The sequence below is a fragment of the Podarcis pityusensis genome, assembly GCF_964106645.2.
Source record: "Podarcis pityusensis genome assembly, chromosome: 13".
In the NCBI taxonomy this organism is placed as follows: Eukaryota; Metazoa; Chordata; class Lepidosauria; order Squamata; family Lacertidae; genus Podarcis; species Podarcis pityusensis.
The window spans coordinates 48987250-49010374 of record NC_138038.1 but is presented as its reverse complement, the minus strand read 5'-3'; the positions used below and the strand labels follow the sequence as shown (position 1 = coordinate 49010374).

The following is a 23125-nucleotide window of genomic DNA, read 5'->3' as shown; positions in this document are numbered from 1 at the left end:
TAATCCCAATGACCTTGTCCATCGAGCCTTACAAAGCGAAACTCATTCAACGCAACAGCACTAGAAAGTGTTCTGCGAAAGCCTTGAGATCCATCTGCTGTTAACAGCAGCCAAGGTTCCAGGGAATTAAAGGTTCATCCTCAAAATGCTTTGCAAAATCAACAGTGAGCTTCCGTTTGTTCCACCACCTACTTCAGGCCAGACGGGACCCAGAACAATGGAGGCAACAAAATACACCTTCTTTTCTGCCTTCGCTGCCACCAAGGAGGCTCAACATTTAGCCCTCACCGGTGTCCTCTTGTTTTCGACCGATTTTCCTCCACCGGCGTCCAAGCAGTCTTCCAAGTTGTTTCCTCACCCTAAGCACCTGTTTGCAAACTCTCAACTGCTGATTCAGCCATGCAACTTCCTCCTTGCTTGCTCACTTAAGGATTACAGTGGTACCTCGGGTTACATACGCTTCAGGTTACAGACTCCGCTAACCCAGAAACGGTGCTTCAGGTTAAGAACTTTGCTTCAGGATAAGAACAGAAATCATGCTCCGGCGGCGCAACAGCAGGAGGCCCCATTAGCTAAAGTGGTGCTTCAGGTTAACTACAGTTTCAGGTTAAGTACAGACCTCTGGAATGAATTAAGTACTTAACCTGAGGTACCACTGTACCTGCCACAGTCCCACGGGAAGAGCCAACGGCCACATCTGCGGCTCTAACTAGAAAAGGGAGAGCAGCTGCCACAGCTCATTGCTGACACCGCAGCCACTTTGTGTGTCTCTGTGCGTGTGTGTTTTGCTTATTTTCCCATCTGGCTGAAGGCAAGTTGATGCAGGCAGGCGATGTTTCTGTCAGCCAGAGGAGCTGCTTACTTGCTAAGGAGCGGCAGAAGTCCTGGACTGTGCTCTCATTTCTAAAATAAACTTCCTGCTTTTGAGGAAAGCAGTTAAAGTGCGTGTGAAATTAAATCAAATCTTCCAAAAGGAAGAGGTATGTGTCTTTATTCGTATGAGTGGAAGCCAGGAGTCCTAGGTGCAAGATCATTCAATACTTATCAGCTCCGCCCAAGGCATGACGGGAAACAGAAACAACTGGGGGAAAGGAAGACATAACATCTTACAAGGACAGGAAGAAACACCAAAGAAAGATTAATTGCCACACACAGGAAGGAGGATATAGTTTTGAGTTCTTCACTTGTGGTTTTATAAATCGTTTAATGTGCCAACACGAATAGAAGCCATTAATACTGCAGTTGTTGTATAAGGGATTATTATTATGACCAGAATGCAATGGAAATTAATAAGATTCTTAAACGCAGAAATAAAGAAAATAACCAAACCATCAAATCTAGCATGCGGAGGGCCACTTTATCTAAATTATATAATTTGATATTTGAATGATTGGTATTAATAATTGTATTATAAATTGGAATTGTTATAATGAGGCTATTAGTGGATTGTAATTGAAAACTAATAAAAAGTATAATAAATCACTCAACACTCATCTTTCTTCCAAAAAACATCTTTATTTTTTATTAATTTTTTTTGCCCTCATAACATTTTATTCTATTTCTCCCCCTTTCCTCTTCCCTGCCCTCCAGCCCAATCTGGATCTCCTCCCCCTTTCTCTCTCTCTTTCTCTCTCTTTTTTTTTTAAAAAAAAACCATTCTCCCACATGGAAATATGGGCCTCAATTCCTCCCCACTCCCTCCATCCCCCCACCCCCTGCCCCCAAAAAGGGTGTCCTCTCCCCGGCCCCTGGTCTCTACAGCTTCAGGTTTCGGTGTCATTTCTTCAGGCTAAAAAATAAAGAAACCTGTAAAGATAAAGACACTCAAACAAGGCATATAACATACCCCCAGGGGTGGTGGGAGAGGCAGCGACGCAGGGGCAAAGACAGGAAGAGCAAAATGGGACGCAGCCGCAGTTACGTATGGCTCTGAGTGAGGGGTGCCTATTTTTACAGGACCTTCCCCACCCGCCAGCCTGTTTTAGAATTAGCATTTCAGGGGCATTTCTCCATTGGGGAGTTTGGGATCAATGGGGTAAGAGAAAACCCCAAGGCAGGCTCCCCCGTCTGACATAGACACACATACACAGACACACACCTAGAGAGGGATGCCGAGAGACTCGTCTGCCCAAAGTGAGAAAGAGGGTGGTGGACGTCTGGGAATGGGCAGGATCACCACCCGGGAGGCAGGAACCCCAGGTCCCGCTCCCTGCTAATTCCTGAAGCAAAGGGGAGGGGAAGCAAACGAGATTTGGGGAGAACCAAGCACACGAGAGAGAGCGGGGGAAACAGGCATACCGGAATGGGCAAAGGCTGCAGAGGGAAAGGTTGGGAAGATGAACAAAAACTACAAAACTCTCTCTCTCTCTCTCTCACACACACACACACACACACACACACACACACACACAAAATAGTATCACAAAAGGTTTCGGGGTGTCGGCAAACCCTCCCCCACATCGGCCCCCTCCCCCAAATGCAGGGCAACAATTAAAAAAAAAGGCATGAGGAAGGATGGCTTGCTTATGCCCAACAATCTCTGCAGATGGAAGAGAAAAGGATGAGGAGCTGGACGGGTGGCGGGGGGGGGACAGGGCTCAAGTCAGCAATACCAGCAGGGGGAAATTTGACAACAGGATTTGACCCCCTGCCCCGTGTTTACATCTTCCCCCCTCCCAATAAGTCAGCCCTCTTTTTCTGCACAGCATTAGACACTTCCACCTCCCACCAACAGTATTTTTTTTTTTTTCCGTCATGGTAACAATCTTCATTTTTTTTCTTTTTTTTTTCCTCCTTCCTAAAACAACCACTTTTTTTTTTTTGTTTTTAGTAAGGGGAATACCATGAGGTCGCTCTGGCCCGGCCCCTGTGGAGAGAAGAAGGACACAGGTTAATGAAAGGGAGACGAAAGGTTTGCTAAGTAACTCAAAACCTTAAAGACCTGAGAGTTGGGACAATGCTCAGCTCCTGGAGGGTGGCTTGCTTTCGTCTGTGCAAGCCAGGTTTTGAGTTTTTAAGGGTTTTTTTTCTGGTTTGCAAAGTTTCTCTCCTGACTAAAAAATTCTAAAGCCCGTGACTGAGAACCTGACAACCTTTCAATAATAATAAACACCCCAACCCAAAACTCTGGCTTTCCAAAGTTAACAAATCTGACTGAAGAACACTCAGATTGAAATACTGGCAAGATGACATTAAAACTGACCCAACTCCAATACTTGGAATTGCTTCCTCCTTCGAAGTCCCAAATCCAGCAGCATCTACAACTGGAAATGTCATTAAAATGCTGGTTCAAGTTATAAAGTCGTTTTGTCTCAGCGCTGCTGCTTAACAAGAGCAGTCGTGGTTCCCAGCCCATCACCTCTCTCACTTGGTGCAGTCTACTTCCAGTCTGGGGGCATCAAGAGCCCTCCCACTCTAAGCCAATAGATCTCCCCTACTCCAGCCGCCACCCCACGGGAACCCCTGCAAGGCAGGAGCGTAGAAGCGCCTCCCCCAACCTGCCGCCACCGTCGTGCCAGACCTGTACGCGCGCCCTCGGGGTGGCCTGCTGCTAAAGCCGCTGTAGAAACGGGCCCGGGAACTGCTGTAGCCGGATCCTCTCCCTCTGTACCGGGTCCGGGGGAAACCCCGGTCTGTGGTGCTGATCCCAGGGCGGTTGGTCCGTTTGGGAATCACCTTCAAAAGGAGAAGATCCGCTTAGCCTCAAGAGCAAGGGTATCCCAGAAACCACCCCCAGCCCATCCTTTTGCAACTTTTTTATATATAATTTTTATTATATTTTCTAAGTTACATTTCAAAATATTCATTTAGACAACCTTAAATCAGGGACTTCCCTTCTTCTCTTTCGGTGGTTCATTTTGCATTCCATACATCCCCGCATATTCTACATGAACTCAACCATTCGGTAATCCATTATTACATCCATCAAATCTTATTTGCACTGTTGAATTCAACTTAATGCTACCAGCATTTTTAAATGAACACAGCTTTTACTCCTATATTCAGTAAACATTTCCCAGTCTTCTTTAAATGTGTATTCTTCTAGTTCTCTTATTCTATATGTTAAATCTGCAAGCTGTGTGTATACCATCAGTTTAAGTTTCCATTCTTGGGCTGCAGTAGTACCATACATAGTTTTTTGACACCTGGGAATTTCCCTCTGAATTATCCCCAACAAAAAGGACTCTGGTTTTTTCGGAAAGATACTTTTATGTTTCAAAGGTAAATGTTTATAAGTCCCTTATGCAACTGTTTTTAAACTCTGCTTACAATTGCATTACATACTGCTCTATAGAAGATAGAATGGTTGGATCTTAAGGAGTGAATACTATAGATGCAGGACAGAAAGCCAGAAGTGCTTTTATTCTTGTATTTTTCTAATCTTTTCTCTTTCTCTCTTTTCCTTCTTCTTGCCTTTTCTCCTTTCTGCCTTTGTTCTTTTTTTAGACTAAGTAGCTGCTTATATTATAAAAAGATACATTGTAATGGGCATGAATTTTTGTGTAGTCCTGAATTAAGTATCAGTAAATAAATAAATTTAAAACCTTGAAAAGGATCAAGCAACTCAGAGCCTTCATTGCCCAGCCACTGCACTACACAAACCTCTTGCCCACAAAATGATGTTTCAGAGGCGGAAGGGGCCTGATCGAAGAGTGTACACACCTTAATCTGTCTTCCCCTGAACAGCGACTCATCTAACGCTAAGGACGTCCTCACCGACTCCTTGTCCGAGAATTCAATGTAAGCAAACCTGGAGAGCAGGGGGAGAGAATGGGCAGGCTTAAAAGGCAACCACTCACCGAGACAGAAAAACACACCCAGCTTCCCCATCCCGTCACACGCACTCACCCCTTGGGATGGCCAGTGTACTTATCGCAGAGGATGGTCACCCGGTTGACGGAGCCGCAGCCGTGGAAGTGAGCCTCCAGCTCCTCTGCTGTCGCCCCGTAATCCACCTGAAACCGAGGATTGAAAATGGTGAGGAAACCCAAGATACATCTCTTGGCCTCCTGATTGAGCTGGGCTGCAGGGAACAGACTTACGTTGCCTACATATATGGACCTGGCATCTGCTTCCATCTTTTCTTCTAAAGACATGATGACTGGGCCAGCTGGGGAGAAAGAAACAGTGTAAGGCAGTGTTAAGACACTTAGATATAGAAGCTGGCCACCAAATGGCTTCTTAAACCACGGTTACAGTTGCCAAAACGGACCAGATGGCTTGAAAATCGTATTTTTCAATGCGACCTTTTGGTTCCTGAAATTCGTTCCGATAGCGCAGATAAAATATAACGGATAGAATTCTACAGGATGTGTTGCTAGTGTGTGAAAACAGTCAAGATCCAAGGATCCCCCGGCATGCACCTCCAGATGGTGGAAATGTCAGGTGTCATCCTGGCGCCTGGGCATCTTCACTTGGTTGCAAGTGGCTGATAACCAGGTACAAAATGCATTTGGCAAATTTTGAACACTGGTGTAAAGCCGGGAAAATGCTGGAGGAAGAATTGCCTCTGATTCTGGGGCCTGGGGAAAAGCACATGCTGATTGGCCAGTGCTTCCTCCAGAAGTGGCTAGCCAAGTCTGCAGGAAAGCAACAAAATGAGGCGGGGAAAAGCCCAGCACCTGGGCAACGCATTCTTGACACTGTTTTGGACTGCGACACCACCAGCCTCACAAACCCTCTGCATGGAATTCTCTCTTCAGGTAAGTACAACACAGTCCCTTTCTTTTAGCATCTGAAAGTTGGTTTGAACAATTTTAACTAGGAACCAAGGAAGCCACCTTTGTGGCAGCAATTTTCCAGGATTTCAGGCAGAGGGGCATTGCCAGGTCTACCTGGGGAGGCCAGAGGTTGAACCTGAGACTTCCTGGATAGAAAGCAAAATTTGGCGCCCTCCATCAGCACCAGCCTGTATTTGACTGACTGAAGTTTCCAGCAAAGGGGGTGGGTGGGAAAGAGGAAGAAGCCAGCTCAAAATCCTTAGTCATACAATGTTGATGCTGTAAGAGCTGAAACACCCAACTGAAACACCTCTTCATTCATCTGCAAAATGGCTCTCACCTACACAAGCACATCGTAGTTTGGGACAAGACACCTGGCAAAACAAGTCTCCAGACTTTAGGCACAGCTACATTATTATTTTTTTAGACTTATTTAACACACTTCTATCCTGCCTTTCTAGAAAACTATATTCAAAAGTGACTAGCTACACATCTGATACAGCAAAACAATCCAGTCTTAATCAGGCCATCTCCACAAAGCTGTTTGCTAAAATAATGTAATTGCACGGTCGGCACATTCACACATCCATTTGCGATGGAGAATCAGAGGTTTGGACGTGCTTTAAGCAACTTCCTTTCTCTACCACAGGTGTCCTGCATTTGTAAGAACCTGATTGTTAAGTGTGGTGGCAGCGCCTACACTTTGGAACTCCCTGCCTTTTGAGATCAAGCAGGTCTGCCTGCTTAAACATGTCTGTTAGACACACCTACTCAGATGCTTAGAAAGTTCAAGTAATTTTAATGTTTACATTTTAAAGTAGGGTTGTAAATCTCTCTCGATTTTACCATTTTAACTTTTGTAAGCCACTTTGTGTGTTTTTTACAATCAAGTATATATTATGAAACAAATCATTCACCCCACTTCAGTGCCACAAGACTCAAACAGAATTTGGAACCCCACAGCCGATAAATGAATGGGGTAAATGCATATCATCTAAAGCACACTCCCATGTCCTCTGCTGACAAGGGAAAAATGAATTCTCTGAAGTGAATTTTAAAGACATCAAGTTAACCTTCCATTTATCGTAACTGTTAAGGAAAGTAGCTTGCTTTGTTCCGTTCTGCACCGGAATTGTCCTAGCTCTATGCTGCATTTATTTTGTTTAAAAACAAGTAGACACAATAAAGTTACATGTCTGGCTTGCTTAACCAAAATATTCTTTAGCAGCTGTTGAAAACAGTGAAGGGAAAGTGCCTCATACTGATAGGTAATTTCTTGTACTTCAGTAATGCTGCAGCTTGTAAAGTGTTTTAATTCCTGCCTCTAGTTAACTAATGTATACCAGAGCCCAAACTGGGAATTTTTACAAACCCCTGTAAAGATAATGCCACGGAAATTAAACCTTTTTGGAGTTTTTTAAACCAAGGCCGTTGTTGTCTTTGTGCTGTATCCTGCCTTCCTATGGAAGAGAGGTTTACAAATACTTTAAAACAATCAATCCATGAATCCGATCTCCCAGAACAACTCCAATGCCCAGATGAGCCATTTAGCCTATTCTACATTAATGAAATTTCTGCAGGTAGAGGAGCTCGAGATGTGCATAAACCCTTGTACCTGAGCTAGATGGACCATGGGTCCCACTCAGGATAAAGGATCTTCCTTTGTTCCAATGTAATTTCCCCATGTCATCCCTCTTAGGCTATTTTTTAAAAGGATATCAATTTGATCTGGCCAACACAGAATTCAAGAGCCTCAAAGTGTCAGCAATAACGTCTCGTTTGCGTATTTAAGAGACCTCTACAGATGTTTCTTACCCATTACACAATTCCTAACTTCTCCCCATCCCCCGTATCTGAATACTTGCCACCTTTTGTGGGAGGTGGGGGGAGGAAGACGAGGAGCAAGCACAAATTAATTATAAGAAACTTAAGGAGACTTACCGTTGCCAGGCGGGGGGCTCATGTTCATTTGTTTCTCAACTTCGTTCTGCAGCTCTTTTAGCTTCTCTGCTTCCTCCTCCATCTCTCGCACTCGAGCTTTAATGGCTTCCAACTCCTGAGAGTGGGAAGAATGGGCAAGGGAAAGTAGGGGGCAAATTAAGAAACATTCTTGCAGTTCTTAAGAGCTCACACCAACTGAGACTCCCTTCTCTTCTTCCACTTCTTTAATGCCACTGATTACTAGTACTTTTCAAGGTTACTGCTGTAAGACATTCTACAGTTATCTACTCCTATCCACTTGTTTATGCCAAGACAGCTCTGCCGGCATTTGCTTCATCTGATCTCTCCCTGAAAGAGCTGTCTTTCCCACGGTTTTAGCTGTTTTCCCACTCTGCCTCTGCTCTTTCCAATCTTACTGTCGCCACCCACTACGCAGCGCCTTAGCTCTGCCCACTTTTTTGCTTCTACAAATCAGTGTCAAAGGTATAATCTGCATCCAATTGCCACACGGCAACCCCAGACTCCATTTTTACACTATAATGAACTTCTCATCTGCCCAAGTCAGCAGGTACAAATTAAAACTATCTATCACTGAGCATCCCATATTAATAGTTTTGAATGTACCTTCCAGTACATTTTTTGCCCACCATCCCCCATTAAAGAACCCCCTCCCCGAAGCCACACTCTCTCCTTAGGAAGCAGTGAGCCAGGACCAGAGATGGACCAGGATTTGAATCCCCCACTCAGTGCATGACCTTGGGTCTACTCACTGCCTCTCAGCCTAATCCTACCTCATGGGGTTGTTGTGGGAACTATAGGGGGTTCTTTTGGGGGGGACCACATACACCCTCTTAAGTTCCTTGGAGAAAAAGGTGGGATATAAACGCAAAATAAGCAGCCAAGTGTGCCGTATATGCAATTTCTGAATAATCATTTCTTTCCAACTGTTCCCAGTAAAGTATATATAAAGTAAGAGACTCAATCTCATGGTTGTGGGTTCGAGCCCCACACTGCGCTAAGGATTCATGCATTGGAGGGGGTTGGACTAGATCATGGGTGGGCAAACTAAGGCCCAGCGGCCAGATGAAGCCAATCGCCTGTGGATGGTCCGGGAATCAGCGTGTTTTTACATGAGTAAAATGTATCCTTTTATTTAAAATGCATCTCTGGGTTATTTGTGGGGCCTGCCAGGTGTTTTTACATGAGTAGAATGTGTGATTTTATTTAAAATGCATCTCTGGGTTATTTGTGGGGCATAGGAATTGGTTCATTATTTTTTTCCAAATATAGCCCGGCCCCCCACAAGGTCTGAAGGACAGTGGACCGGCCCCCTGCTGAAAACGTTTGCTGACCCCTGGACTAGATGACCCTCGTGGTCCTTTTCAACACCACAATTCTATTATTCTACACACACGTTACCTCCTCATCCACCACACCTTACTCATCCTCATCCATTGTACTTTCAAGCCAGTGCGGTACAATGGTTAGACTAAGGTCGAACTATGCGATCTGGGAGACAAGGGTTCAAATTCCCACTCAGCCAGGAAGCTCACTGGGCGACCTCGGGCCAGTTAACCCCTCTCCTCTCCTACCCTACCTCACAGGGTGGCTGCGAGGGTGAGATGGGGGTGGGGAGAGCCACGTGCGCCACCTTGAGCTCCTTTGGGAGAGAAAGGCTGGATATGTATGCGGCAAATGAATAAGCAACGCCTCGCGACACTCCTGCGAGGTAGGCCACGCTGAAAGAGAGACGGGTGGGGGGGGGCAAAGATCGAGCCTCGGGCTTGGCCGGGCCCTCTCTCCTCCGCGCCCCCGGGGGCCACTCACCGGGTCTTCGATGGCGGAGTCTCCGGGGTCGCTCTCTCCCAGGCCGGCCTCCTCCTCCAGCTCTTCGGAGTGAGGGTGGTGGTGGGGCCCCCCCACTCCCGCCTGGCCGGCCCTGGAGGGCGCGTGGGAGGAAGAGGAGGAGGAGGAAAGGGCGCCCCGCGGGCCGGAGCCTCGGATCCCGCCGCCGCCGCCGCCGCCCGCGGCCCCTCCGCCCGTCGCGGCCTCGAGGAGCAGCCCCTCCTCCTCCTCCTCCTCCAACTCGCGGAGCCCCCCGCCCTGCTCCCCCCCGGGTCCGTTCCCCCCCAGCCCGTTCCCGTACTGGGAGGAAGGCGGGCCCCCAACCAGCCCCCCGCCGGGCTCCCCTTCGCCCCCCAAGGCCGCCGCGGCCCCTCGCCCGCCGCCGACGCTGCTCGGGCCCCGCACGGACGCCATAGACCCCGCCGCAGCCGCCTGCCGCACTAGCCGCCCGCCGACGCGCTCTGATTGGCTGGCAGCCCGTCGACGCGCTCATTGGCTCGCCCAGAGGCCAGGCGCCCTCCTGCCATTGGTCCGCGGGGCAGCCCGCCGTCTCGCGAACGCAGGCTCTGCAGGCATTGGCTCGGGAACGCCGCCGCTCGAAAGGTTTCGATCGGCGATTGGATCGGAGCTGGGAAAGGGTTGGTGGGGTTTCCCCCCCGACTTTTGCAATGTGGATTAGTGATTGGTCCGGGAGCGTCTTGCGCCCGCCTTAGCCGCGTTTCTGTATGATTGGGTGGCTTCGCGAAGTTTCCCGCCCGCCTGCCCGATTTGCCCCCGTCGCGAAGTTGAATTGGAGAGCAAGCACGCCAATCAAAACGTACAGGGAAATGATTTATCAGAGCGCTGAAGGGCCAAATCGGAGTGTTCTCATTGGGGCAGGCAAACTATCATAGTCCGCCTTCTCCGCGGCTAACGCTATGCTTCCATCAATCGGACCGTAGTACATTATTGGTTAGCAACAGAGAAATAACGATTGCTTTTTCATTTTCGACCCGCCTCACGTGATTATTGGGTGAGATGCCTGTCCATTACATACATTCGTATTTTCATTGGGTCTGAAACCATTGGATAGAGTTGTGCCAGTCATATCTAGAGTAGCTCTCCTATTGGCCAAGGAGGGATTCCTCAGGTTCTACTGTAAGTGGTAGAACGCCGCTTTGGTCCAGGCCGCCGCTTTGAAGCTGCAGTTTCTGATTGGCTAATGGCGCCAACGTCTCTGTAGCTACTGGTAAAGCCGTTTAACGGCCTTCCGTGCTTCCTACAAGCCTTCCCAGGGGGACCTGCGTTATATACAATGTTATCGATAGTAGCAGTAATATGAAAACATACAATCAAATGTAGGATAAAACAGTTTTAAATACTGTAAATAAAAAATCATTTCACTATCGAAAACTCCACAAGTAGAATATACACTAAAACCTTTAAATTAAAAGCCAGGGAAAACTTTCTTCAAAACTTGGAACTAATGAAGCCTGTTGTATTTCTCTCAGAAAGGAATTGCAGGAGACTGGAGCCACCACTGAAAAGGCCCTGTTTCCCAAGGCTGCTGCAGTTGGACTGTTATTTCCTTCAAAATACTCATTTTACATTCTTAAATGACTTCCATTCTTCTCTTTCCAAGGTTCATTTTACATATCATAAATCCCTGCATATTTTACAAAAACTATACCATTCAGGATTCCATTATTGAATCCATCAAAAATTATTTACATTGTTGAATTTATCTTAATGCTGTCAGCGTTTTCAGATCTTTATATTTGCCGTTTGATGCCACAAGATGTTGGGGTGGCGCTTGACTAAGGCAGATTTAAAGGGAGGTTAGACAAATTGAACAAGGTGTAGAGGCCTATCAGCAGCTTTTTGGTCATGACGGCTGAAGGCAAAACTCCATTATCAGGGTGAGCAGGCTACAACCACCCTTTTCTGCGTCTCTGCTAGCAAACCATCTTGTCTGGATTATTTTTCTGATGGGCTCTTTCAAATTTTGGGTCAATCCGATATTTAAATTCTAAGCAGACTGCTAGTGTTACTTGCAGCAAAACGAGGCAGGCAGGAGAGGTTTTCTGCTTTACGGGCAGAAAGTCGTGTCTGGCTGAAAGGATTCCAGGTGAAGGGAAAGACTCTCTGCCTTAAACTCTAGAGACTTGCTGTCTCTCACTTTTGGACTATATAGGCCATAAGGCGGCTTCCTATCTTTAGAGGATTGCTGAGCTGGCAACACTTTGCAGAATTACTTGGGAGTATATTGCATCAAAATGAGATTTTAAAATTAAAGTGGGATTTTCTTCTGAGTAAACATGCATAGGGATGTTTCCAAATTTACAAGTACGGGGAAATCTCTTATTTATAAGCAAGAGACATTAAGTTCATCTGCTGAATAACAAGCGTCTCTCTTGTCTGCTGTCTACTTGCCAGTCTGTTCAACCACCAGAAGAAGCTCAGAATTCTAGTCCATCTGAAAATAAGGAGACAGATTATTATTGTTATTTGTTGAAGTTGTTAGTCGCTTTATCTTGCCCAGAGCAACGCACAGTGACTTACAACCAGCCAACTGGATAAAAAACACCACATAGATGCATGCAGCTCAAGGATGTTGTGGCAAATGTCAGACCAGAGGCGTAGCAGGGGGGCTGGGGGGGCTCATCACTCTGGATACAGTTTGGGGGGACAGGACGTTGTGCGTCCTCGCTCATGCCGCCCTGTGAGCCCAGTGCTGTTCTTGTGATTCTCGCAAAGTGACACCGGGTTCACAGTGTGCCATGAATGCTTCTTTCTTTGTTAACATTTTCACATTATTATTTTCTTTTTCTTTTTCTGTGCTCTCACCACTCCTGGCGCTCATTCTAATTGGAACTGGAAGTCAGCAGATCATGGTGGACTTTGGGGTTGGGGCTGCATTTCTGTTGTGTTTTTTAAATATTTCTTTAACCACGACATTCACCTGCTCCTTGGTTCTTTGAGACTACTGCTTAATGGATCCCGTCGCTCGGAATTAATCCCCAAAGACACTGAATTGTCTGTCAGTGGACCTGTGGGCTGTCTCCAGCTGTGGAGAGGTAACTGGTAATGAAACACCTTTCGGCAAGTGATAAAGGCAAGTGAAAAAGGCACAACATGGAAATGTGTGCCCGATCATTTCCTAGGACCTTGCAAAGGTATATGTCGGCCTTCAGCCACCAGGTGCCCTCCAGATATTGTTGGATTACGACTCCCATCAACACCTGCCGACACAGCCATATTGGCACAGTCTGATGTAACTTCTTTGCCTAGTGAGCAAAGGCAGTCCCAGAGAAATGGTGCACAGTGTAAAAAGCCAAACTTCATAGGTGTAAGAGACAGATGGATTGTTTTAGGTGTTTTAAGTGCAAAACAAACATTGGCTGTTTGCGTGTGTCTGCAAGGATTGCATTAGCGTTCGGGCCCGAGACAAACCAAGCTCAATTTCCTATGACCTTGGGAAATGAGGCAGGTTGAGCAGAGGGACAGAGCAGCTGCAATAAAAATAAGATGAGGAGGATGTCATTGAACTCACCCTGCTCCCAAGAGAGAGAGAAGGCTACGTATTTGTAGAGCTGTCCGTAACCATTTCTGTACCTTCATTAGATTCAGGGAGGTGGCGTGATGTGGTTGCCTGTTTTCTGAAGCTGATCTGAGGTGGCTGTCAGTGGAAAGGAAAGGTTGTGATTCTATCAATTTAGGGAAGGGAGAGAGAACAGGCTCCTTCCTTCGCAATAAAAGTAGTACAGTAAACATCATGTAACCCCTTTTGTGCTTTGTGGTGAGAGGAGGCAGGAGGGGATGTTAAGGAGAGGAGGACAGAAAGCTTTAGGCTTGCTCCATTATTCATGACCGGATGCCTGCAGTTTCATGTACAGAGACGCTCTCAGGCACCTGGTTAACGCGGCATGAAGCCAAAGGAGCAGCTCCATCTCAGTTAACAGCTTCATTTCTGCCCCCCAAAACAGCCTCCCCAGTTCTACTGGTGTCCCTTGTTGCCAGCTTGAAGCCCCCCACCCCACCCAAACACACACATTTCCCATATCTGAGCTCCGACTGCCAAATCTGCCCCCAATTTTGAATCCCACCCCCCTTTTCCTGATCTTTGTGGGGCTTTCTTGCTCTTGCATAATCCATTAGTTCCATTTTCTCTTCTGAATAATTCATCTCCCAAAGAAACATTTCTGGGCACGTATACTTTTTTAAGGTACATCTTGTCTCTGGAACCTAGAGGGGCAAGGTGTGAGGGAGAGGGAGCCCTTTTCCTAGCAGTAATAAAACCTTTTTGGGTCTGGAAGCAAAGATCTTCTCCTTCCCACCAGCCCAAGCCTCCCGTTCTTGACTGAGTGAGTTGTGCCTGTTTGCATTCCGTGGAGAGATCTACTCTGGAGTACCGGACCTTCAGATTCTGGATGGGCAGGCAGTTTTCAAGGAACTGCAGCTCTGAGGATTATGGTAATCTCTGAGTCACCTTTAGCTGGACCACACTGAATAAAAAGCTAGAGAGACTGAAAACTCTCCAGGAAGCAAAAATATTTAACAGCATCTTCCAGAGAGAGAGAGAGAGAGTCCGGGAATCTCTGGAGTGGGACAGCGTGGAAGTGAAGCGATGGACAGATAGAAGAAGGAAGAAGCAGCGAGGGAAATATACCTTGATACAGACACATATAAAATTTTAAATATACACAGAGAGTATCAGAGATCAAGCAGAGTGAAAAGAGACAGGAGAGAGCAGACAGATGACCTGACCGACTTGACTCCTCAAAGGCAGATGAGAGTGACGGTGTCCTTGGGAAGGAGAAGGCAAAGTCACACAGTTGAATCAACAGAAAGAGACAGAGCACGGATGGAATAATAAAACACAGAGCATCTCCAAAAGGAACAGTGACAAAGCAAAAGAATGAGGTAGAACGAGAGAGAGAGAAAGTCTTCAGAAGGAAGAGCAGCGGAATACACTGAAAAATGGAAAGGCAGAGCGAAAACACCAGACCAGATGGAGGGAGGGAGGGAGAGCAGAAGATGATGGAGTGGTAATAAATGAAGAAGTGACCCACAGACAGACCGAGAGCCCTGCAGACAACCGGAAGCATGGCAAAGAGACTCTAGCAGGAGAAATCAGAGGAGGTAACATGCTGAGGGAGAACCAGAGCGCTGAAGAAGACTGAGAGGCAGGGCGGTGGACAACACGGCTGCAAAGGAACATCTTTCCTCCCAAACGTGCAATAAGGCAGTCCGTCCGAAACAGAGCAACAGTGGAGGAAGGTCCGGCGAAGGGCGTGAAGAACTGGGTTGCCACCACACACTCCCAAAAAGTGATTCTGGGGCCTGAGCTGCGTAGAAGAGCCAAGCCTTGGGGTCTGCAGCTTTGCCCCCATGGCTCGTGCCCCACCGTCACCTCTGACCCCTAGCAACATCCCGCGGAACCTGAGCTACATCGCAGGCCTGTACGAGCGAGCCTACTACCGCACCGCCCGGCCGAGCATAGCAGAGGACTCGGGGACCGAGGGCTCCGAATCCGAGTCGGAGAGCAGGCCCCGGAGCAGGCCCCGGAGGCGACGCCACGTCTTCGGAGGGCACAAGCGGAAAGGAAGGCGCCGGACTCGCTCGGCCCCTGCCCGGGGCAGAAGTCGGGGGGCCTCGCGCAGCCGCAGCCCCGGGACACGCAAGAGGGTTCGCTTTGCCGATTCCCTGGGCCTGGAGCTCACCAGCGTCCGCCAGTTCTGGCCCAACGACCTCCCAGAGGTGCCGGAGCGTGTCCATGCCCAGCTGAGGCGCGACTCACTCAGCCACTTTGCCCCGTGCCTGCCTTTTTGCCCACCTGTGAAGGTAATGGGGGGTTAGCCAGCCTAGTGGTGGGATGAATTTTGGGGCAGAATGGGAAGTGGCAGAAAGGTGGGAGGGAAGGAAATCAATCATAGATTTCCCTTCAGCATCTCCTTTCTGAGGGCAAAGGAAGCATTAAATCCATGGAGAATAATAATTCCTACTCTTTACCCCCCACAAGGGCCTTAAAGGGCCAGATAACCAGCACTGAACTGGTCCAAAATGCATCATATTTGTGTCAAGTAGAAATGGAAGATGTAGCTTTTTCAGATAAGGGCTATAGCCCAGGGGTAGAACATCTGTGTTGCATGCACAAGGTCCCAGGTTCAAACCCTGGCATCTCCCAGATAGCGCTGGGAGTGTCCCCTGCTGCTGCTGCCAGTCAGTGCAGACAATACCAAGTGAGGTGGGCCAGAGGTCTGACTCAGTAGAAAGCAGCTTCCCATATTCCCATGTGCAATGCCGCTTTTGGCCAGGGGGGGAAGCTGGTGCCATCCAGAGGCTGTGAGACATCAGCTTCAAAACAGACAGCTAGGTCTAAATGAATTGTGCTCTGTATTTACTTGCCGCAAGTTTTGATCCTGTTGCCTGGGGCTGATGGGAGTTGTAACGACTAGGGAAGGCAGCACACGGGCTGCCCTAGCTGGCAGCGGCTCTCCGGGTTCCAAGCAGAGGGCATTTCCATCCTTTCCTGAGGAGTTGCCACTTGGGATTGAACTTGGACCTCCTGCATGCAAAGTAGATGCTATGGCCCTGAGCTGTGACCCTTGTCCCAAGATAAGCGTCCATGGGATTGCAGCCTTCGCTTCTTACCATGAAGTCACATGTCATTAACCTGTAGTAACCTATATCCACGTCTCTGGGTCTTTGCAGGAGTCCTGTAAATAGGTAAGAAAAGGTAACTGACTAGTATATTTTTTCAGTGTTAAAGTGAACTCCTGCATTGATTTCTGTGTTGCAGGGGGTTGGACTAGATGACCCGTAGGGTCCCTTCTAATTCTACAATTCTATGCTTCTATGGTTGCTGAGAGAGGGGTGTTGTAAACATGCAAGCCTCTCCGCCATCATTCCCACTCCCTGCCTGCCTTCCTACTTTACAAAGCAACGCTCTGAAGCACAGATCCTTTCGTATCCACAGAGATTCCCCATGCATTTTCAAATTTGGCATAACAGGAGGTTCTTAAAACGTGTAAAGAGGCCTCCATAGATACAGGTGTCTCCTTCTTTCAGCCAGTCACCTTCCAAGAGTTAGGAGGCAGAAAGTTAGAAGGCCAGTCACCTTCCAAGAGTTAGGAGGCAGAGAGGGGCAATGTGGATACTAATCCACATTGCCCCTCTCTTTGCGTTTACATTTCCCTCTTCATAACCCCAGAAGAGGCCTTAGATCTACTATGACTATACAAAAGGCATGGATCCAAAATATGCCTTGAAAGGTTGTTTCCGCAGTTTCCAGGTGGAGCTAACCTACAAGGCTTCGGAGGCATTCAGAATATCCCATTCTGTCCACCTTTGGGCAGTTAAAGTCTTTCACAGTTCGCCTTAAGCTTTCCCCCCTGAGCATCTCTTGAGATGGCCCCAAAATCTCCAGGGATGGTGGTTGTGCAAGGAGCTGGGAGGGGATATAAGATCTCCTCACCCTTGGCAGGCTGAGGGGATCCCTCCGTCTCCAAAGAGAGTCCTCAGGTTTAAAGAAAGGCCCTTCCTCCCATTCTGAGCCCACGCAGTCATGCCAACACAAAAAAGGTTCTTCTTTTAGGCCCCCAGCCCTCACTAGTCTGATCGTAGGGCCTTTATATAAAGGCAGCCTTGCCTTCGCCAACCAGGTGCCCTCCAGACATTTTGGACCATAACTCTGTGGCTGGCTGCCGTTGATGGGAGTTGTGGTCCAAAGTGGCTGTGCTTGCTTGGGCTGGTGAGAGTTTTGCTGGCTGCATTAGGGATGACTCCATAACGACTGCATTCCAGCCAAAGGAATTAACAGAGATGGGCTGGTGGTACTGGGAAAAGGGTTTTTTAAATGTTGTCCGGAGACCAGAAGTCTCTCTTCTCTTTCCTGAAAGTGACTCTCAAATGGCACTCAGGATCCATCAACACCTCCCTTGCTTTCCACCCTGCCTGCCTCCTCGCTTTCTAGCTCATCCTCCTCCCGCCCTTCCCTTCTCCACACGCTGCCATCTTGGATCTCCAGTCTCTTCTCTTCTTCGCCTTGTCCCATCCCTTCATCTCCCCCCTGACTTCTTTTCTTTTCCCTGTGTGACTTGTACATTTAAGGAACATTCAAAGCACATTCTTTTCCCCTCAAAGAATTCTGGGCACTGGAGTTTGTTAAGGGTCGCTGGGAATTGTAACTCTTGTGAGGGGTCGACTACAGTGCTCAGAATCCTTTGAGGGGAAAAGAATGTGCTTTGAAGGGCCACATCCACACTATACATTTAAAGCGTTATTGTACCACTTGAAACAGTCATCGCTTCCCCCAAAGAATTCTGGGAGCTACCGTTCCTGGGGAATTACCCTCCATGAGGGTAATAGGGGCTGCCAAACAACTCTCAAGACACTTAACAAACTACAGTTCCCAGGATTCTTTGGGGGAAGCCATGACTGTTTAAAGAGGTATCAGAGTGTTCTAAATGTATGGTGCAAATGTGGCCATCGTGTATATTTAGCCCTCGCTCCTCTTTCTCTTTCTCATCCTCTTCCTCCCTCTCCCGCTCTTATTTTCCTCCTGTTCTTTTTCTGCTGGCCAGCCAGTATCTTTATCTTTCATCTTTATTGGCCCTTTCCCTCACCTCCCATGCATTGACTTTCCTTCTTGGTCCTCCTGAACTGATTCGAGAACTCCTCTCCTCTTTATTTACTTGGTCACATGCTTATTATATCCCATTTTTCCTTCAAGGTGGTGTACGCAGTTCTCTTTCCAATTTTATCCTCATGACAACTGGGTGAAGAAGGTTACCGTAATCTGAGAGACAAAGACTGACGCAGGCCTACCCTGGGAGCTTCCTGGCCTACTGAGCATTTGAACCCGGGTCTCCCAGGTCCAAGTCCCACATTCAAACCACTTTACCACATGGACACATACTGTTTCCTGCCAGCCTTTAGTCTCTTTCTGCCTGCGTTCTCTAGAATTCCTTCTGTTTTCTTTTCACTTGTTTAAATTTATATAGTCATATCCTGTATAATGTATTGGTTTTCCCTTTCTGTCTTATTTAGTCTTTTCTTTCTAAATTCTCATGGTTTGTTCCCACTCACCATTTCCCCCCTACCCTCTATTTTAATACCTTCCTATTCATTTTTCTTCATCATCCACAAATTTCTTCAGTCATTCTGTCTTTATTGTCCCTTTATCCCCTCTGTTTCGCCCCTAACACCCAAATAGTCCTTCATGTGCTCCATTTTCTAATTAGGAACATAGGGAGATGCCTTACTATACTGAGTCAGACCGCTTGGTCCATCTTATATCTTGTCAACACTGACTGCTGGTGGCTCGCCAAGGTTTCAGATCTTTCCTAGACCAACGTGGAAATGCCAGGAAATAATAATAATATTATAATAATAATTTATTTTTATACCTCGCCCATCTAGCTGGGTTTCCCCAGCCACTCTCGGTGGCTCCCAACAGAATATTAAAAACATGATAAAACATCAAACATTAAAAACTTCCCTAAAATTGAACCTGTGACCTTCTTCTTAAATAAAATTTTATTAAAACTTTTTCATAATGCAATATGATCAAAGAAATTAATCTAAAGAAAAACAAGGTGAGGGGGGGAAATGAAAAAACCAAAGGAAAAGAAAAAAAGAAGAAACAAAATAAAAGAGAAGAAATTAAAAGGACTTCCAATTTTCCGTCTGTCAGTTTCATAAAAGAAATTAGTCAAAATATTCGCTCTAGCATGACATCCAACTGATCTTCTTTCTGTTAGGCAATATTTTCCCAATCTTCCACCCCAAATGTCTCCGATTCATTTTCTTTTTTACACAAAAACTCCAAAAGGGGTTCTCTGATTATTATTATTAACAATAATAAGTTTCATCAATGGTTTTTCTCTAATCAAACATATCAACTTTGCAGCCTTTGACCTGCCTCTGAGCCATGGCCCTTCCAAAATTCTCACTCCCCTCTTCCTTTTGTCTCTCCAGGATCCTTTGAGTCTTCGATACCTGCTGGAGCCCACCTTCCCAGACCCCCTGTCCATGCCAGATTTCTTACCGCGCCTCCTGGCGCAGTGCGTTCTCCTCGAAGGAGCCCGGGCCGAAGGCTCCTGTGTATCCGGCACCATCCGGGTCCTCAACTTAGCCTATGAAAAACGGGTCTCCGTGAGATACACCTGGGATTCTTGGGCTACGCAACACGAAGTTCGGGCATCCTACGCCGCTCCTGCAGGCCGGGATCGGGACCACGCCGACCGCTTTGCCTTCCGCCTTCCGCTGCTCACCCCGCTGGTCCCTGGGGTTGTCCTAGAGTTTGCCATTTGCTACCTTGTGGGGGCAGAAGAGTTCTGGGACAACAACCAAGGCCGCAACTATTGCTTGAGGCCTCCACCCTGTGTGGATGAGGAGGATGAGCCCCCCAGCCCCACTGCCGATTGCTGTGAGACAGGGTGGATACACTTCCTCTAAGGGAACATAGAGCCATCCCAATAAGATAGGAGGAAGGGCAGGAACCAAAGGACAGAACAGAGCAGAAGGGGGGACTTGCCAAATGTCTCTGTTAGGGGGGTGCTGTTGGGTACTTGCACTGAGCCCTAAGAATAGGGTGGGTGGCAACTATCAGTATGCTAGAGGCCTCATGCAACGATTGGGAATTCAAAGAAACCCAAAAGATCAGTGCAATTGTGCAATCAGTGGTTAAAATCAGTTTTGAAAGTCCGCCATCTTGATTCAAAATGGCACCCAACGGTATCAAAACATAGGCCAAAAACGGCTCATTGATCTCAGGAACAATCATACAAAATGCGGTAAAATTCAGCACATTCTTGGAAGGTTCCGTCCGCCATCTGGATTCAAAATGGCATCCCACTGTATCAAAATATAGACAGAAACCTGCTTCTTGATCTCAAGAGCCATTATGCAAATTTCAGTTACTTTTTCTTAAGAAGCATCCAAATGCATAGCAAACAACTTTCCTATATATTATACATATAGCAGATGTATGCAAAGGTTTGAGGTAGATGATTTGGGTTTGCTCCCAGGCTCCCTAGCATGACATTCTGCAAGTCTGCTATGGAGTTTCTACCCGAGTGATATCTGACAAATCCAAAAATCAGTCTCTGAAGTAGGGCAGTAACGTTCACCACATACTCTGTTTCCCACAATATACTAACTTGCTATCTAGCTGTGTGTGCTTTCACCAATCTATTTCACCAAGCAAATATCGAGTGAGAAATAGTGAGAAAAGGTCAGGCAAATCAGCCCTTTGTTCTCATTTTACAGTTAGGGAACAGGACGTCCTAAGGGAGTGACTTGAATCTGTTGTAAGCTAGGATTCGAACTCAAGACTCCCGCCCAGTAATCTAGCATTGTTCGGCTGGGGGCTCTCTGAGACTGAACAACATCCGCATAAAGTGGCTAGCCTTCAAAGTACCATCCCCACCCCATATAACTTGTATGTTGCTAAGCAACATATGTGCATCTTGAGGATCATCAAGAGATCCCTTCCCTTTGTTGGGGTCTCACTGGTGCCTTTACATGAGAATTGAGCAAGTGTAAGCTAAATACACATACGTGAGGGAGAGAAGGAAGAAATTCTGGCCTAGGAGTAAGGTGAAAAAGACTGAACTCTGGTGAAACAAAAGATGGACAAGATCCACTGCTATATATCGTGGAGGTGGATCTCCTCGGCGTCCGTCACCAGATTCTGGGTGGCACTAAGAACAATGAGTTTTCATCCTGAGGACTTGTTCACACATGCTAATTCCACCCGCATCTCCCTGCATGAATAGACGGGAAATGTGGAATGTATGAATGTTTACATGTAATTGTATTGCTGTTCTCTCAACTTGAGTGTTCTGAACTGGTTCCTTGCGCATGTTTCATTATGTCGTTGTGAGATCACTTCACTGATCAAGCAGAGAGTAGCTGCCTGATCTGTGTGTTTAAGCGGGGGATGGGGTGGTAATGAACACTTGCGCCAAATTCATTATCTTCATGTTGCAAAAAAAGGTCTTGTGTAGAAGCAGCACTATCCAAAATGGTGTCCAGGGCAGTTTACAGTGGTGTCATCTGGTATCAGGTATCATCCATGCTTTGGTTGAAATGCAAGGGGAGTAAGCCTTAATGAAAAAATGTGTGAAATTTCTAAATTTCCATGACCCACAAGACCCCTAACAACTGAAGTCTCCATAATAGTGTTTCTCAAAGTTCTGATGAATTTATTCTCTTACAATTGAAAGCATTCTTCACTCTTGCACCTGAAAATATTTATTTTAATGTGTGCAAAAATAGTCCATTCTCTGTGTGACTCGGTCTTTGTTCTAGGTGCGTTCTTGGTGCCTACTAGCAGTTCAAACCATCCTTTCATGAGCAAAGCAGTGCAGCTGTGTATAACAAGAACGTACAACGAAAAGCTACAATAAAATATGAAAACATCGTAAAACACAAAACCAAAAGACCAACAATTAGCAGAATTAAGTCTCTGAAAATGTTTGACAAAACAAATGTTTTCAGTATTGAGAGAACATCAGAATTGTAGGTGCCTGTCTAATTGCTATAGGAGCAATGCTCTAAAATACCAGTGCCATTACACTGAAAGCCTTGGCCTAATCCAGTCCTTATGATGTACTACTGCTCTTGGTTCAAGTAGAAGCTAAATGAACATGCGGCACATTTCAGGCAGGTGGTCTTCTCTAGAAAATTGCAGTGATATGGCTGGTGTTTAAGGGAAAAGGCAGACCTCCAGTTATTAATGGGAAGAAATAACTGATAACCTCTTTATATCATACTAATGAGGAGTGCCTGGCACTGCTTGGGAATCTGTAGAAACCCAAAAATATTGTGACTTTCAAATAGCTAGTGCAACTTGTGAGTTTGGGCCCATCACACCAAAAATCAGGCAAAGTCACACCAAAGTCATGTTCTACTTCACTATCTTGATTTGAAGTGGTGACTGGCATCCAAATATCGATGAAGGCTGCTGGAGCCTTCATGACAAGTTTGGTGATAATGTCTCAAGTAGTATCTGAACCCATAGAAAACAGACAATCCATTTTCCAAAATATAGATTGGTTTGGCATCATTTTTTCCACCATAGTGTAACGATTGGGAAAAGCCAGCTACCTAAAATCACCTCTAATTACTGGGGGCCATCTGCTCCCTAGTCCAACCCAGGCGGAAGATTCTGGGGCAAATGGACTGTTTGTCTGGACCACAGAGGGAAGACGCTAGGCTTGGGCAGAAATTGGATCAGTGATGTCTGCTTTTGGTGTGTTCCATAATGTAACAATGAAATGGCACCAGTGAACCAAAGTTTACATTAATGTTTGTAACTGACCAAAACAAGCAATTGTACTGAAAAACCAAAGAAATAAAACAGTGAAAAAGACTGTGAAAAGTCTCGGACTCACGTTATATTTGCATACCTCTAAAGATCTAAGAGGGACGTGGGTGGCACTGTGGGTTAAACCACAGAGCCTAGGGCTTGCCAATCAGAAGGTTGGCGGTTCGAATCCCCGTAACGGGGTGAGCTCCCGTTGCTCGGTCCCAGCTCCTGCCAACCTAGCAGTTCAAAAGCACGTCAACGTGCAAGTAGATAAATAGGTACCACTCCGGCGGGAAGGTAAACGGCGTTTCCGTGCGCTGCT

The 23125-nt window shown here is 46.7% G+C and overlaps 2 protein-coding genes across 3 annotated transcripts; one reads left to right on the top strand and one right to left on the bottom strand.

Moving 5' to 3' along the window:
* Positions 1-1495: 1495 nt before the first annotated feature.
* On the bottom strand, positions 1496-10487 carry PABPN1 (poly(A) binding protein nuclear 1). Of its 2 annotated transcripts, none has more exons than XM_080979935.1 (7): positions 10328-10487; positions 7662-7776; positions 5043-5110; positions 4849-4955; positions 4663-4750; positions 3521-3675; positions 1496-2866 (listed from the first exon to the last, which is right to left on the bottom strand). In XM_080979935.1, exons 2-7 carry the CDS (start codon positions 7741-7743, stop codon positions 2827-2829), a joined length of 540 nt encoding a protein of 179 aa, XP_080836061.1. In that variant the 5' UTR covers positions 7744-7776; positions 10328-10487; the 3' UTR covers positions 1496-2826. The 2 variants fall into 2 exon arrangements, with proteins under 2 accessions (XP_080836061.1, XP_080836060.1); XM_080979934.1 differs by lacking the exon at positions 10328-10487 and adding an exon at positions 9489-9935.
* Positions 10488-12788: 2301 nt separating this feature from the next.
* Positions 12789-22875, top strand: PPP1R3E (protein phosphatase 1 regulatory subunit 3E). Its single transcript, XM_080979959.1, has 2 exons — positions 12789-15329; positions 19467-22875. Exons 1-2 carry the CDS (start codon positions 14877-14879, stop codon positions 19944-19946), a joined length of 933 nt encoding a protein of 310 aa, XP_080836085.1. The 5' UTR covers positions 12789-14876; the 3' UTR covers positions 19947-22875.
* The last annotated feature ends 250 nt before the right edge of the window (positions 22876-23125 follow it).

Bases quoted from the DNA above. Each gene is read 5' to 3' on its own strand.
- PABPN1 (XM_080979934.1), bottom strand. From the start codon at position 9,920: ATGGCGTCCGTGCGGGGCCCGAGCAGCGTCGGCGGCGGGCGAGGGGCC. The intron at 7,777-9,488 runs GTGAGTGGCCCC...TCCCACTCTCAG, and splicing joins ACTCCGCCATCGAAGACCCG to GAGTTGGAAGCCATTAAAGC. The intron at 3,676-4,662 runs GTGTGTACACTC...CTCCTTTTGAAG, and splicing joins TCAGGGGAAGACAGATTAAG to GTGATTCCCAAACGGACCAA.
- PPP1R3E (XM_080979959.1), top strand. From the start codon at position 14,877: ATGGCTCGTGCCCCACCGTCACCTCTGACCCCTAGCAACATCCCGCGG. The intron at 15,330-19,466 runs GTAATGGGGGGT...TTGTCTCTCCAG, and splicing joins CTTTTTGCCCACCTGTGAAG to GATCCTTTGAGTCTTCGATA.